Below are 18,093 nucleotides of genomic sequence, written 5' to 3' on the forward strand. Positions count from 1 at the left end.
TAGTCCTCAAAAAGCAGAACAACAAATAGAAACACATTGTGATAGGCTGTGTGCACACGTAGCAGATTTTTTGCGTTTTTTTCGTGGTTTTTCGCTTTAAAAACGCTATAAAACCGCGAAAAAAACGCTAACATTAAGCATCCTATGTAACAGAATGCAATCTGCATTTTTTGTGCACATGCTGCATTTTTTTCCTGAGCGGAATCGCAATCCAGAAAAAAACGCAGCATGTTCATTAAAATTGCGGAATCGCGGCGATTCTGCACACATAGGAGTGCATTGATCTGCTTACTTCCCGCACGGGGCTGTGCACACCATGCGGGAAGTAAGCAGATCAAGTGCGGTTGGTACCCAGGGTGGAGGAGAGGAGACTCTCCTCCACGGACTGGGCACCATGTATTTGGTAAAAAAAAAAAAGAATTAAAATAAAAAATAGCGATATACTCACCTTCTGGCGGCCCGACCTTCTCAGCGGCTTCCGTGGTGTGTGTGAAGGACCTGCGATGACGTCGCGGTCACATGACCGCGGTCACGTGACCGCTACGTCAATGGAAGGTCCTGAACACACAGCATTAGGAACGGACGCCGCTGAGGTGAGTATAACCTTTTTTTTTATTTTTTTTATTATTTTTAAACATTCTATCTTTTACTATAGATGCTGCATAGGCAGCATCTATAGTAAAAAGTTGTCAGTCAGTTTTCCAAGCGATGCTACAGATCGCTTGGAAAACTCTAGCATTCTGCAAGCTAATTATGCTTGCAAAACGCTAGTTTTCTGCGGGTATATGCATGCAAATTCTGCATGCGATATACCTGCGGCAGGAGGCGCAGAATTGCCGCAGAAATTTCCGCGGCAATTCTGCTACGTGTGCACTTAGCCATAAACTTCAAGCACTGATTAGTCAGGACTTGGCCAAGGAGCTGATATCTGGCTGTCAGGGCGAATTGTAGAAGTCTTGAAAAATAAGGGACAACACTATAAATGTTGAGTCTTTGTATATATTTAATGTATTTGCCCATAAAAGTATAAAATTGTATGAAATGCTGATAATTATAATTCAAGAACCATTTTTATTTTAATGTATTATGCGTTGCTTATAATATTCTGCAGTGCTTTAAAGACATTAATGTAATGTATTTTATACATTATTTTTCATCTTTTTCCATTTTTATGCAGGATGCAGCTGGGCTCTTAATTTAATATTTATCAGAAATTCAGGGGATATGTATGATTTTTTCCCTTTTAAACATTTGTCACTTGCTGTCATTTTACTTGTAAACTATCAAACATATTGGAAACCAAATTATTACATGTGCACCAACTGTGTGCAAGACATAAAATAAATCCTACAAAACATTTACACCTTTTCCACGGGAACATACAGCTAAAAACTGATAATTTCAATGGAATTCTTTCCTCACCTTAACTGTGTGGTCTTCGGATGACGTCAAGAGCGAAGACCCTTCTGGAGAGAATTTGACACAGCAGACCCAACTTAAATGTGCATTGAAGTCAGCGATTTTTGTACTGGAGTTTATATCCCACAGCTAGACAGACAAATGACAGACAGGAAATAATACGCTTAAAATTAAAGGATTGGATATGTGGCAAATTGTTCAGGATATAGGAGTTTGCGGATGCTGAATATGGTGAAATCTGGTCAGTGCAATTGTGTCTCCTACTTCTTCTCTAAACCCAACTCAACTTTTTAGCACCACATGTACTTCATACAATAAAGTTATATATATTTCCCCTTTTTCCCGAAGCCCTCGGCACTATAAAAATTTTTTTTAAAAAAGTTGCAGTTAGTCGAAGTGCCTAACCGCCAGATATTGGCTTAAATTATAATGGAAATTCAAGAGAGCACTGTTTTTGGCACACAAGTTGCCCAATTTACTGAATTTAATATGAGTAGTGCACCTCTTAAGAAACGTAGCGTATTTTTCTTAAAGGTTGTCCATGTTTAGCACAACACTCTTCGGTCACTCTATGTGACTGCAGACTTATGAATCTCCGATCACGCACAGCGCGCCGTCAGGATGCTCCAATGCCGGAGGTGAGACAGGCAGTCATGTGACCACAAGTATGCACTATGCATACCCCCGGCAACACTCCTAGTAGATGTGTACGGCCTCACCCAATGCAAGTGAATTGAGCAAGGCAACGCATGTCTAGCCGTAATGTGGCCAGAAGTATGCACATTGCACACTTGTGGTCACATGACCACCGGTATCGCCAACAGCACAGTAAAATTCTGACCGTGTGCGATGTGAGGATCCACAATTCTGGAAATACAGAAAGTGACTGCAGACTTTTGTGCCAACCCTAGACAACTGTTTTAAGTTCTCTTTTGATTAATGGGAGTCTGTCATCCTCAAAATGCTAATTAAACTACTCAATATTTTATATGGGGGACTTAGCCTCTATTAAATTCATACTCGAAGTATATGTTCTAGTGGCAGAGAAATTTACTTTTTTTTTCATTGACAAATGAGGGTGCTGTGGTGCATCCTTCGCAAGCCAAGGGCTCAGTGCATCCTTACACCCTCAAAGTAACATAGCAAGCATTTTCCGGATTCTTCACTGACTGTTTTCGCTTGCCCAGCAGTAGCATTGCCTGAACGGTTGGCCACACAAAGACAACACATTTGAAATTAACGTTGATTTCTCAACCACTACAACACTAAAATGTCTACTGCTGGTATGATTCTTATAGGTGCAAAGTCGCCTATATAAAGTAGTGTAATCTGCATTTTGAGGTGTGGCAGACTCCTTTGAAGACTGGCATGCAAAACGCTGGTCTCAGTAAATATAGCCATATACATATTCTTACTTACTTAATGACATACAGACAAACTTTTTTGTTTTATTGCTGTACACACTTCAGGGACCCAACTGCTATGAGAGAATTACAGGACTTGATATGCAGTTATCCAAACCCAGTAACACAACCATATTGGGAACTATCAGGGACTTTTCAGCCTTCTGCCTCTGGGCACAGAACAGATGCACTGTCAGAAGCCCCAGAGGAATATTGGGAAATGACAGGTTAGGACACTGGCAATGGTTTGCTATACATGAAAATGTGTCAGTCCATCTCAAGTGATGATCTCAGGAGGTCACTACATATAGAATTGTATTCTCTCTACTCTATAGCAATCTGACTACAGAAATGTGAAATAACTTTAATCACGGAAAAAGCAGCTTTTAAAGAGGACCTGTCCCCAGGCGGAAAGTGACCGGCTTTTCATTTAGTGCCAATTGTTATGGCCTTTACTAAGGGGGTGTAACATGCTAACAGGATCCTCTCGGGAGGGTCTTTAGTCTGTTCTGCAATATTAGCCTGTGAGCAATGCCCCCTTTGTAAAGACATTAAAACTTAGCATCAAGTAAAAAGACCCATACCCCTGCAGCAGTATGGCAGATTTAAAAAACAATCAAAAAGTGGAATATTCAGGGGAGCAGCGGGAATAAAATAAGAGCAAAAATCTGGGCACTTGACCTGGTGATAGGTTCTCTTTCTAGCTTACTCTGTACACTACAATGCATGTTCATATTCATAAACTGTACATAATAAAGCAGTATATAGTCACTCATGCACACTACCAAGTCTGTAAAGTCATATACAATTTAGGATCACTTATTTAAAGGGAAGGTGCCACCAGTTTTCTTGTAGTTTGTTTTTTTGTGAAATTAAGCTTAAAATAGTAAATAAAATGTATTAATGCAATGTTTGCACTGTTTGCAAACATTTCTATATGAAAAATATTATATATTTTCTTACAAATATATATATATTGACCACTAGGGGGAGCATTTTCCGTTTTAGACCTCAAGCAGCGTAAGACTTACCAGCTTTACTGTTAGCTGGAAAATCTGGGCAGTAACTGCTGACATCAGCATTTCCCTCCCCTTTTGGGTGGTCTAGTATCCCTGGGGCAGAATGAAGAGCAGCATCACAGGGCAGCGCCATTTTGTGTGTGACTGACCTGTGATCTGCTATCACCAGCAGTTTATAGTTTATGTGGTGTGTATGGAGCAGCATTGTCTGTGCAGAGCTGTCTGTGACTCATCCCTCAGTAAGATAAGAAGGAGCTCCAGGTCTGCAGTGAATGGCCAGGCATTGTGGGGGGAGGGGAGAGATACATTGTATGGCAGAGAGAGGTGTCAGGTGTCACCTCCTCTCTCTGCAGGCTGGGAATGCAGCTTAATGGAGTGAATGGAGCTCCTGTGATAGAGAGTAAGTGGAGCTGGGCAGAGAGCACTGGGCTATAATAAAATGGCTGCTAGTCACACCTACAGCAGTGAGTTGTGCAGCCCACAGAGGCGTGCCCAGCTCACTGCTAACGCCTCTCCAATGTTAAAGATAGGGTCCTCGCTGGTCTATTAGCTCCTATGTCCATGGGGTGCTGTAAAATGACACTGTTAGTGCCCTGCTACTGCTGCAAAACCAAGATGTCAGCCCCCAGTTCCTTCTTTAAACACATATAACACACAAAATCTGTTTCACATGCATTTAAAACTTGGTTATAGCAGCATGTTAAGCTACATTACAGTGATTTATTAATGATCTTCAAACGCGGTACCTTACCTTTAAGCCAATGAAGGTTTTAATAAAATATAACATGTTTACATGAACACACATATGAATGAAGAACGGAAAGAGCGAAGAGGGGATCCATTACCTGGACTACATAATGTGACAGCGCCATGGCCACAATCTGATTTGTTGTGCAGAAGTCACAATACAGAATAAAGCTCTGCTCACATGCTTCAAGCTCAGACACAAGGTCGCTGCTTTCCACATCAAAAATCTGGGATAAAAATACATTAGTTATTTGTGCATGACATCATTAGTTTTCATTACAACATAATACATCAAAAATTAAAAATGGCAATCTGCTTTGGCTAAGCACTTTACGTAAGTTAGTTAGTTAGCCGATCACAGAATGTTCCACTTGTGGGACCCACAACGATCACATATAATCTATGGGAAGTTTGGCAGCACGTGCTGAATGCCCCTACAGCACCATCATAGGGACAATGAAACAACACACAGTGCCCTCTGACATCAATAGATGAATCTATGTAATGCAAGGACTTGTTGGGTCCTCCAGAGCTAGCGGCACGATCTGTAGCCACTCTGCTGATAGATGTGTGCAGCAAAGGTAAAGGACACATCTTTACATGCAGGCTTCGAAAGCTCAAATAACAATGCCACAAGTGTACAAATTAAAGAGAATCTGTCAGGCGACTCATTCTGCCCAAACCTCGGGCACCATGAATTATAGCCTGGCTCCATGATTGCAGAGATATATTTTTTCTGAAACACTGGCATTTCAGAGGACATTATCGATCTGGTGCTACACTGGGTCTCTCCCTTGTTTATTGATAGAGAGACCTGTCAATCACCTGCATCGGTGCTGGAAAAAGTTGTCAGAGAGTAGTGCCGGACTTGTCTCATCTCCGGCTGGAGAGTCGGAGAGTTTCAGGGAATATAATGTATGGCTGCAATCGTGCGATTCATGCTGCCGATTGTTTGGGTAGCATTAATCGCCTGACAGATTCCCTTTCATTTGTACACTTGCTAGAAGGGGTTTGTGGATAGTCTCCACGTTGCCGACAGGATATAAAAAATATACCCCAGTGTAGTAAAATGATTGGTTTATATTGACGCATTTCAATGTACAAGTCTACTTCTTCTTTAGGAAAACCACATGTAGAAGAAGTAGACTTGTACTTCGAAACGCAATGAAATAAACCAATCATTTTACTACACTGGGACATATTTTGTCGGCAGCGCGGAGACGATCCACAAACCCCTTCTAACCTATTGATGTCTGATGGTCACTGGCGGACCCGTGGATCTGCTGCAGCCGATTTTGCACTATATGCTGCTTATTCGGATTAAACAGGCGAGTTTAATCTGAGCATAAAGCTCACTATATTTCTCGGCTAAGACCCTATTTTGCGCAGATCTCTCCTACAGTTTTACTTGGATATTTGTACACTTGCGCCACTGTTATGTGACTTTTAAGCCTCGCTGTAAAGATGTGTTCTTTTTTGCCCTTGCTGTACACACTGCGGAATCACATAATAAACAGGACTATAGTGATAGCAGCACAATGGAGTTCTGGACTTTAAAAGGTGATGTCCACACATTGCAGAATTTTCCACTCACAAGGAAGAAGTAAAATCCACAGTGATATGTGCAACGTCCTAAAATGACTCTTTGGTTCACAAGTACATTTCAGAATGAGTGCATTATGTATACTTTCACTATCTACTACCTTACTTTTTAATCTTTCTTGCATGATTATTCCGATTCTATTCTTCATTTATGCAAAATGGCTGCCAACTTCTCATACTACTCTATGCACTTTGGTATTCAAAGACACCTCTCCTCTTTGGTTCAACCCATAACAGGAGGGGGAATTCTTAGAGCATTTTCCAAAAATGAAGAGGGAAATTGGAGGAATTGTGCTAGCTCGTGCATGTGTTTTTGTAGACAATGGCCTAAAGGTCCCATTAACCACTATGCAATACCTGTTCTGCTGCATGTGGATGAGGCCTAATAGTACCAAGCCCTATGATCATGTGGATCCATATAACCCTGTTAAACGGTCTAGAAGGACACTTACATAAAGGCGATTACTTGCAGTCACCATAAGTCTGGAGCAGTCATTAGACCAGGAGCAGCATTTCAGGTGAAATTGGGACTCATCGTTTTTTTGGAAAGAGACTGCAACATCAATGTCCTTGTATTCATTAGCAGACGATACATCCCATATCTGTGGAGGGAGAGGCACCATTGTGAGAATTTGACACTTAACTGTGTATCAGTAAGCAGGACATTTTCCACACTTCAATTCTCCTGTTGTGCACCATAATTACGGTGTGATCTACAATCCGTTCACTTTATAAGACATCTTTATATACAGCTGACCCTCAATTATTGTCTCACCAAACCACAGCGGCATGCAGGGCCGGACTGGCCATCGGGCAGTTCTGTCAAATGCCAGAAGGGTTGGTGCCAGTAGTGGGCGGCTGTGCGCCGACTCACCCCCCCCCCCCCCAACGCCGCCGCCGCATTCAACTATACCAGCGTCTATGACGCCGATACAGTTGAATGCAATGATGGAGGAGAGAGCGTCTGCTGACACTCCCTCTCCCATCATTCCCCACTCTGCCTCTGACACTGCGGGTGCGTGCGCACTCACTGTGTTCCAGGCAGTGCAGCGGCAGCCGCCGAGACAGGAGCAGGGAGCAACGTGGGCACGAGGAGAGGTGAGGAGTATGTTGTTTTTTTTTACTGGACTGTGGGGCCATTCTCGGGGGGGGGGGAGAGATGTGGGCAGTGCTGTATACTACTGTGTGGGCTGTGCTGTATACTACTGTGTGGGCTGTGCTGTATACTGCTATGTGGGCTGTGCTGTATACTACTGTGTGGGCTGTGCTGTATACTACTACATGGGCTGTGTTATCTGCTATGCGGGTTCTGCTATATACTATGCGGGTTGTGCTATATACTATGCGGGCTTTGCTATATACTATGGGGGTATATTATATTTTATGGGGGAGGCCGTATTATATACTATGTGGCTGTGTTATATACTATTGTGGGGGTATATTATATTCTATGGGGGAGGCTGTGTTATATACTATGAGGGGCTGCATTATATTCTATGGGGGCTACATTATATATTATGGGGAGGTGGGCTGTATTAAATTCTATGAGGGGCTGTATTAGATTTTATGAGGGATGATTGCATCATTCTCTTTGATGGGGCTGCATTATATTCTGTGGGGAGGTGGGCTGTATTATATTCTATTCGGGGCTACATTATATTCTATGGGGGGCTGTATTATATTTATATTCTTTGAGGGGTGATTGCATCATACTCTATGAGGGTGCTGCATTAAACTATGAGGGGGGCTGCATTATATTCTATGGGTTGGCTGCATTATACTCTGGGGTGGCTGCATTATATTCTGTAGGGTGGTGGCTGCATTATACTACATGTGGGCTGCATTATACTGTATTGAGGACTATGGGGAATACGTTATACTATATAAAGAACAATGGGGTGCATTATACTATGGGAAGTGAATTATACTACATGTATGACTATGGCGGCGCATTATACTATATGGAGCACTATGAGGAGTGTATTATGCTATATGGAGGACTGAGCAGTGTATTTTAATATATGGAGGACTATAGGGAGTGTATTATACTATATGGAGGACTGTGGTGCACATTATAATATATGGAGGACTATGAGGTGTATTTTACTAAACAAGTAAAATGCTGCATATTCAGATTGTTTTTGCTGGAACAAAAATCATTGTTCTCAGCAGCACATTGCCGGTGTAAACTGTAGATGTGCTGCTGATAACATGATACTGTATGGTGATCTGTTAGTGATCTATTAGTGATCGTTCTGTCCCATCATTATTCCTCAGCTGGTGGAAAGAGGCCAGGAAACAAGCGTTGAACAACTTCAGTATTGTCGATCAAACTCATTTAGTGGCCTGAGATCAGCGCATGTAAATACAACGGAAATGCTTTTGTGTGATGTGCAATATGTTAGCATTTGGGGCCCCATTTTAAACTTTGCCTAGGGCCCCACTTTGCCTAAAACCGATATGGGTGATTGACTGGTCCCTCACTATGTACACACATAGGAAAGACCTATTAATCAACTAAAATGGTGCAATTTTTAAAATTATACTATAATATATCTATAAGCCACGCTCAGATTCATGCAGCCCGTGGTTTAAGCAGCATGAATCATCTGACAGGTTCCCTTTAAGAAGCAAAGAAATTAAGAAAACCTGAAAATATACAAAAACAACCTTAAGCCATGTGTCAAACTAATGTTGGACAATGTTGAACTTACCTTTAATGTGCCATCCATGGAACAGCTGGCCAAATACTTATCATCTGGTGAAAATCTGCAATGGTTGACATGGTTCCCATGGCCAAAAAGAGTGTTCTTACAATGCTTCTTACTGAGGTCCCACAACTGCGTACATTCAAGTAGACAAAGGTTAGAGGTTCACTAGCACACTTTTGCTTCATTCCTATCCAGAAAAACAAAAGAAAGACTATAGAAATTATTTACATCTATATGGTTAGGTACTTTTAGACAGTTTTAGCCTTCTGCTGGTCCCCTTCCCGAATGGTGGCCACTAGAAACCTTGCCATCAAAAATCCCATGGCACATTCTCACCTAATCAGAGCCTGTTCTGTACATTATGGAGGAATTAAAGACCTCCAGTCAACAACTAGATTCTGGAGATGTTTAAAGCATATCTCCCATGAAGGGCTTTTACCATGTTAAATTGAATACTTGGAAATCCAGAGAATAGAAAAAAATGAGTGTGGTGGAGAAGAAACAGAGACACATACACATTCACTATCTGTTATAGTCAACTGGAAATACAGCTTTACTAATATATTTATCCTACAATGCACCATTAAAATGACAAGCTCTGAAGCTACATTTAACCAGTTATCCATGTGAGAAAAGAACATTACAAATATTTGTTGTTCTTGTTGTAGTGGGAGAGTTTTAAATGTAATTGTCTAAGAAACAGGTAACCCGGTGTAATGAGGGACAGAAGGGATCTGCTTGGATAATTGCTGGACAGAAAGATCAACAGGTTCTCCACTCATGATGGGCTGAAGTGGAGCCACCGTTTCTGTGACATGCCCAGTATCGGGTCACAGTAATCTAAATGAGGAATGATCAAGGCCTGGATTATTGGTGTAGAAGTGTCAGTGTGGAGGTAGGCATGGATACAAGATGTTGTAGATGAAGGTGACAGGGTTTGGTAATGAATTAAATATGAGGAAAAAAAACAAAAAACAGATCAGAGTCAAATCTTCTCATGGATCAGGCTGACGTGTAGGGAGAATAGTGGTTACAGACCGAGATGAAGGTTAAGGCGATTCGAGCTGTTCCTCCTAAATAGTTATGAATAAATTGACAGCTACGTGTCACCAATCCTGTAGTCAAAGGACGCTGTCAGCACTGACTAAACTTGAGCAGATTATACAGGGACACATCCTTTTGATAAAGGGAATGGTAATGAACAGATATCAATTTAGTCATAATTTTCAGTAAAGGGATTTTCCACACATTGTTTAGAACTGCAGGTCTACGCCATTCATTTGAGCAGCAGCTCATCTATGGTAGAAAGATCAGCTACTAAACAGTGTGACAAAGTGGTGGCGCTCAGCTCCGTCACATTGTTCCCATCCAGCCGCTGTCAGACGTCCATTTAATGGAGATGTGAGTCTATATCAAGTGTGGATCTTGTGTGTTGTCAATCAGTCAATATTCATCTAATTACAATGATCTTTCCTCAGTCTTAGGGTATGTGCACACGTTGCGGATTTCTTGCAGAAATTTCCTGAAGAAAACCGGAAATTTTCTGCAAGAAATCCGCATTTTTTTTTTTTGCGGTTTTTTTCCGTTTTTTTCGCGTTTTTTTAGCATTCTGCAAGCGTAATTAGCTTGCAGAATGCTAAAGTTTTTCAAGCGATCTGTAGCATCGCTTGGAGAACTGACTGACAGGTTGGTCACACTTGTCAAACATAGCGTTTGACAAGTGTGACCAACTTTTTACTATAGATGCAGCCTGTGCAGCATCTATAGTAAAAGATAGAATGTTTACAAATAATAAAAAAAATAAAAAAATGCTTATACTCACCCAGACATCTCCTCAGCGGCGTCCGTTCCTCTTTCTATAGCTGGTCTGTGCGCACAGGACCTTCCGTGACGTCACGGTCACGTGAGCGGTCACATGACCGCTCACGACCAATCACAGGACAGTGACGTCATTGGCAAGGTCCTTCACCGCACATCAGCTACAGGAACCGAAGCGACAGCGTGCAGTGGAGGCGGGAAGACATCGAGGGTGAGTATAGGACTATTTTTTATTTTAATTCTTATTTTTTGACCACTTATATGGTGCCCAGTGCGTGGAGGAGAGTCTCCTCTCCTCCACCCTGGGTACCAACCGCACATAATCTGCTTACTTCCCGCATGGTGTGCACAGCCCCGTGTGGGAAGTAAGCAGATCAATGGACCCCTAGGTGTGCGGAATCCCCTGCAATTCCGCATTTTAATGAACATGTTGCTTTTTTTTCCGCGATGCGATTTTTTCGCGGAAAAAAAGGCTACATTTGCACAAAAAATGCGGAATACACTTAAAATAATAGGAGGCATATGTAAGCGTTTTTTTCGCGTTTTTATCACGTTTTTATAGCGAAAAAACGCGAAAAAAAACACGAAAAATACTTAACGTGTGCACATGGCCTTATAGTTTCTCTAGATTTCAGGCAGTTAACTGCTCTAAATAACACATAGTTTATCTTCACATATAATGGGTATTAATCTTAAAGTCCAGATTTTGGATCTTTTTGACATGGATCTGACTGCAAATTGACCAGGAAATTCACATGTGCTAAATGTGGAATCTGTTACAGATTTAGTAGACTTTAGCTTCATTCACATATCAGTAATTTTCTCAAACTGTTTTTCATCAGTGTTTGGTCAGGGTGTCATTTTTATCATCAGTGTTTCATCGAGGATTTTCTCATGTGCCAAATATTGTATGGGTAATTTTGATCCATGACTCCAATAAAAAAAATAAAAAAAAACCAGTGACATGTGTACAGCTGCATAGACTACATTGGATAAAAAGGTACAAAACGGTCAATTAGTGACGCGAAACGCGCGTCGTGGGGCTTCTTTTTTCTACAACCTTCCTAGGACCCTCCAACCCTCGTCAGTGGTAAGTGTCTGCCAACTTTTCATCTAGCGATCAGTTTCCCCACTGTGGTATTAGATTGGCTCTTTATTCTGGCAGCACACTTATCCCCCTGTGCCTTAGCACTATGCACATGCACTTTATATATGCCCTGATAGGCGCCAAGGGACTAGGGTTATGAGAGGGCTATGGTTACCCCAGCGTGTTATTTCTGCACATGTACCTTTTTATCCTATTTATGTATAATGTCTAGTCTATGTTATGTGAATCTCCAATAAATTTGAACTTTTTTCTACATTACTTATACCTAGTACAACTCTTATTCCTCCAGTTATAATATGCTGTTTTGAGTACGTATACTTTTTGTTGCTATATGGGCTAACTATAGCCTTCGCTTCTGACTTAAATAGGTCAGAGAGGTTTTTGTGGTTATAGACTACATTGGGTACGTTTCCTATGTGAGAAAACATGGATATCTTTGTTCTACCATCGAGAACACGGACATGAAAAACGGACACCTGAATGAGGCCTTATTGTGGATTTTACATTATGCATTGCAGAAGGTGAAATTCACAGTGACAATCTAGGACAAAGTTAGGATGCTGCGGGCTTAAAAAAAAAAAAATATAGGTGGATGGGGTTTTTAAAGTTCCATCCATATGTAGAGTACTGTGTTTTTCAGGGGATCTTCCCGCAGAATCTGCACCACAAATGTATGGAAATTCTGTAGCTCTCATTGGTTGCGGAAGGTTGACTATTCCCTCTTTTACCTTAGTAGTAAATGTTCTTAGACATACGAATTGCAGCAAATGTAGATTGAAAGAAGTAATTATAACTTTATAATTTGATAGAATTTTCCCTTTTACCAACCAGGAAATAAAACATATATTATTGTAATTAATTTCACTTAATTTGGCCTTAATGCTAGTGTTCTATTGGCTGGCATTGAAGCACCTGTACACCGAATACCAGAGTCGACTTTACAAGTGATATTTACTGTTAAAAATCCTTTGGAATTTCAGGATCAAGCGGACTAATAGTAATTATTTCTGCTTTGCCTTACAGACAACATAAGTGTATAGTAATTACAGCACCATTACTTTCTGCCCCAATGAGCTGGCACAGCAATTACTGAAGAAGAAAACAAGCGAAAATGTGCCTGTCCAAAATGGCAGTGCTATTCTTTCCGCCTGGCTAAAAATACAAATGATGAACAGAAACTGCAGTAATAATAATTACATTGTTAAATATAAAGGGGGAAAAAGGCTGACATACTTTGAGCAAGCAGTCATGGGAACAAGTAGCAAGAAGAGGATAGCCTCCATTGGTGAACTGGCAACAACTGACCGCCTCTGTATGTTCATCATAATCCCGGATCAGAGTCCCCGTTACCGCGTTCCAAACCTAAACCAAATGAATAAAGAGTCAGCTGTATACAGTGAAAGTAGTGGAGTACATATCATACAGTTATTTGAAGTACAACATGCTATAACATGGGTTTTATGTAGGAGGGGATACATGCTGACAGTAGACACAGATCAGAAGGAAGTTTTGAATTAAATTCGTTCACAAATTGGATCGCTGATGACCATGGAAGACGTCCTGGATTTATACAGTCCAGAGCAGATTTTGGCAGTGTGTGCGGATGAGGAGAGTGCTGAAAGAGAATAATCTATGCGATGGATTGCCAGATCCAGTACGTTTCACTGTTCAGCAATATGGGGTTGTCAAATACTAAAAATTCCCTTTATAACTATCTATTTTTAACCCCTAACCACTTTTGTAATTTGATTTATTTTAAAACACCCTACTCTTCTCACTATACGTGCCCTTTTATGTTACTTCCTATGATGTTTCGTTTCAGGGGATGCATCATCAGAAAGATGGCCCTTGATGTCACTTCCCCCCAGTGTCTACTAACCTCCCTCCCTTCTCCCCCTTGAAAAAGGAAGTCATCAAGGGGCAGTGCTGCAGTCACTTACCAGTTTCTTTCATTGTCATCCTCTGACGACATCCAAAATAACTAGCATTGATAAAAGTTATGGGAGAGGTGACTGCAGCGCTGACACACTTCTATCACCGTAGGACCGCAGCATATGTCTCTAAATCAGGACGTCATCAGGGGACTGTGATAGAAGCAAGGTAAGTGACAGCAGTGCCAAACCCTGATGACTATTTCAGGGCGTTGATAGAGGCTGTGAGAATGACACCAGTGTCAACCCATAGCTTCTAGCACCACTCTGAAATTAATCATCATCAGGGGGCAGCACTGCTGTCACTCACATTGCTTTTATCACATTCCCGATGACATCCTATTTTAAAGAAACAAGCTGCGGACCAGTGGTGACAGATAAGTGTGCCAGAGATATAGTCATCATTCCCATATCTTCTATCAGCGCTATTGATTCTGGATATCATCAGAGGGTGTCGATGAAAGAAACAGTGTAAGTGACTGCAGCGCTGCCCCTTGACGACATCCTGCCCTGCATGACCATCCTCATGATGACATTTCATTTGAGACTCCCATCAAACGAAACGTCACAGAAAGAAAAGAATAAAAAAGCACAGATGGGAATTAGCTGAAGAGTTATGTATTTTAAAATAAAGCAAAATGACAAAGGTCGCTAGGGGTTTGAAAAAGGCATCTATGAAGGGCACTTTAGCTGTTAGACAAGCCCTTTAACAGTAATGTTTACTTAGAGATAGTAATGAATGTAAAGAAATGTTAAGCAAAATGAGCCAGAATTCTGACTTACTCTGCACCAAAACAAAACAGAGTGCATGCCCTGCAGCAGTTTTGAAAAATGGCAGCTAAGAGTCTTAAAATGCAATGCATACAGGATGGGGGACATTACAACCGCATGCGGACCTGGAAGGGGGACATTACTACAAGATGGGGACCAGGATGGGGACATTACAACAACATGGAGACCAGGATGGGGACATTACAACAACATGGGGACCAGGATGGGGACATTACAACAACATGGAGACCAGGATGGGGACATTACAACAACATGGGGACCTGGAAGGGGGACATTACAACAAGATGGGGACATTAGAACAACATGGGGATCAGGATGGGGGACATTATTACAAGATGGAGACCAGGATGGGGACATTACTACAAGATGGGGACCAGGATGGGGACATTACAACAACATGGGGACCAGGATGGGGACATTACAACAACATGGGGACCAGGATGGGGACATTACAACAACATGGGGATCTGGAAGGGGGACATTACTACAAGATGGGGACATTAGAACAACATGGGGATCAGGATGGGGGACATTATTACAAGATGGAGACCAGGATGGGGACATTACAACAACATGGGGACCTGGAAGGGGGACATTACTACAAGATGGGGACATTAGAACAACATGGGGATCAGGATGGGGGACATTATTACAAGATGGAGACCAGGATGGGAACAATACTACAAGATGGACCAGAATTACTATATGGGGCTAATTGTTAGACAATATTACAGTTTGGGGCCAATTGGTGGACATAAAAAAGGGGAAAAAACAATTATAAAACTTAAAAAGAAAAAAAAAGTATGAAAAAAAATAGAAAAATATTGTCATTAAAAATGCAATTTTCGTAAAAGCAAACAAAAAACGGAAATGCTTATTATCGCAACATCTGTAACGATCTAAGCTATAAAACTGTATCATAAGCCATACGAAAAATAACATTTAAAAAAATAAACTTATCAAAAATGTTTTTAAAAAAATTAAAAAGTCTTATAGAGAAAAAAAATTGTATCACTGAAAAAGCTATCTCATTCTGCAAAATCAATTTCAAATTTTTCCTATGTGGAGCCCATATGCCCAGCCGAGTTTGCGTTCCCTGGTCTACAGTATCCTCCTTGCTGGACTAACATTTAAGACCAGCAAAAAAAATCCTCATCTCCAAATGTATGTCATCAGTGGACGGTAAAAGTGCTGGGGTCCTGATGATGCTGGGAGCTTGGTAGACTTGCAATCATTCTTTAATCAAGACCTGCAAACATACTCAGGCCGGAGAATGATTGGAATTGTAGATCGCATCAACAGTGCTAAAATACAGTCCTCGGGACATGTTGTATTGTACTGGTTAGGTGATGAGAAAAAAATTCTTCTGAGTGGCAGCTTCTTAAAAAAAACATTTGCAGTAATAAAAACAATTTGTAGATAAATATTCATTTTGTAAATGAAAACTTTTAGACTGAAACCTAGCTTAACCTCAAAAGCCATACCACTAGGTATTGTATTAGCAATCTTTCATCCCACAAAGTTTACATTGGCCTGTACTTTAACCCCTTACCTAAAACCTATTTTCACTTTCCTGACCAGGCCAATTTTAACAATTCTGACCACTGTCACTTTATGATGTAATAACTCTGGAACGCTTCAATGAATACCAGTGATTCAAAGATGTTTTTCAAGACACATTGTACTTCATCTTAGTGGTAAATTTAGGTACATATGATTTACATTGTATTTATTGAAAAAATTGGAAACAATGAAAATTTGGAAAAATTCTCAATTTTCAAACTTTGACTTTTTATGCCTTTAAAGGGAATCTGTCAACAGGTTTTTGCTACTTCCTCTGAGAGCAGCATGATGTACAGAAATAGACCCTGAATCCAACAATGTATCACTAGGTGCAGCCATTCCGACACAGAGTTTTTAGATTTAGAATGAAGCAGAGCTGAGAAAGCTAACCCCGCCCACACCAAACTCTGCATGCACATAGCTATAGACAATGAGCTGCTTATCACAGAAGGGGCGGAGTCAGACTTGGGCTCACACACTGCCGTGTGACTGAGCAATAATAACCTATTTGGAGCTAAATGGTAATACCACTAAATAGAATAGTTGTGGACTCCATATACAGAGCACTTAGTGCCAGAAGAGCAGAATCCCACCTCAAGTGACCCCATTTTGGAAATTACGCCACTCTGAGAATTTACGTACAGGTGTAGTGACGATATTGACTTCATGCGTATTGTCCAGAGAAGCAGCAATGCATGTTGCCGAGAGAAAAATCGCCCAATAGTGCCCAGTATGTTGTAGTACCCTGTAGGTTGTAGTGCCCAGTAGGTTGTAGTACCCTGTAGGTTGTAGTGCCCAGTAGGTTGTAGTGCATGTGCATTATGCCCAGCTCGAGCTTCTGGAGACATGCAACCCTACAGAAATGCCAAACGTGTGGAAGCTAAATGTGGTTTAGACACACAGTGGGGCTCAGAAGGGAGAGGGGCATTTGGATTTGGGAGCGCAGAGATTGTTGAATTTCTTATTGGCAGCATTTTGGGGTACAGAACATTTTGGATCAGTTCACATTTATCCTGTGCTCTATCTGAATGGAATCATTCACTTATGAGGAAGAAAGGTGGCTTCTCGACTCTGTCTGGCCTCGATTCAGTGGAATTCATCATTGGTGCACAAAACTGTGGATGACCGTAGTTTTGTGGACACCTAAAAAGGCGCGTAATAAGACTGACACCTCCGGATCATAGGCCAGACGGAAGTTCAATAGGACTCCATCTGCCTCATGTTTTTCAGAGATTTACATGTAAACCCACATTTAAGTGCTCAGCCTTGAGCGCAGGATAAATGTTAGCCGGGCCTTACTGCGATCCTTGGGGGCCAAATGAAATTGTCAACAGGAGGTGAAGAATTGAATTATTTACTTTTTACACCATTCACCGTTCGGCTTTAAGTGATTAGTTTATGAGTGCGATTACAGCGATACCAGAGTTTTTTAATGTTTGTCTGCATTAAAAACACTTTTACAAAATAAGGTTTTTTGCATCGCCATATTTTGAAGGCTCTTAGTTTTTTTATTTTTCTGCTGACAAGTCATGTGAGAGCTTGTTTTTTGCAGGATGAGTTGGAGTTTTTATTGGTATCATTTATGGACAACGTTTATTATGGATTCATTTTACATACCACTTTCTAATCGTGTTTTATTACACTTTTTTGTCGGCTGTATGATGGAAAAAAAAACGTTGCATTTTCTAGGTTATTGATTTTTTTTTTTTTAGTGTTTACTGTAGGGGTGAAACAGTGTGACCGTTAAATGGACTGGGTCGTTCGAGATGCTGCAACACCAAATATGTGCACTTTTTTGTTGTTACATAAATAGATGTATTTATTGCCATATTTTTTTTGTCCTTTATTTTGTGTTTTTTTTTTTTGTTTTTGTTTTTTAATATATATATGATTTTACAGGGTTTTTTTTTTTTTTTTACTTCCTCCCTTTATGGGACTTTAACTTATCACTTTGGTCACTGGTTTAATGAATTGCACTAC

At 40.9% G+C, this 18,093-nt stretch overlaps 1 protein-coding gene across 1 annotated transcript in view; it reads right to left on the reverse strand.

Moving 5' to 3' along the window:
• APAF1 (apoptotic peptidase activating factor 1) overlaps positions 1-18,093 on the reverse strand; it is a 147,291-nt gene that overhangs the window by 61,392 nt on the left and 67,806 nt on the right. The window contains exons 15-19 of the mRNA XM_077265565.1: positions 13,061-13,189; positions 8,905-9,030; positions 6,643-6,792; positions 4,687-4,815; positions 1,423-1,548 (exon numbers count right to left, since the gene is read on the reverse strand). Of these exons, the coding sequence (XP_077121680.1) occupies positions 1,423-1,548; positions 4,687-4,815; positions 6,643-6,792; positions 8,905-9,030; positions 13,061-13,189 (660 nt within the window). The remainder of the gene's footprint in view (positions 1-1,422; positions 1,549-4,686; positions 4,816-6,642; positions 6,793-8,904; positions 9,031-13,060; positions 13,190-18,093) is intronic.

The sequence above is a fragment of the Ranitomeya variabilis genome, chromosome 5, assembly GCF_051348905.1.
Source record: "Ranitomeya variabilis isolate aRanVar5 chromosome 5, aRanVar5.hap1, whole genome shotgun sequence".
Classification (NCBI taxonomy): Eukaryota; Metazoa; Chordata; class Amphibia; order Anura; family Dendrobatidae; genus Ranitomeya; species Ranitomeya variabilis.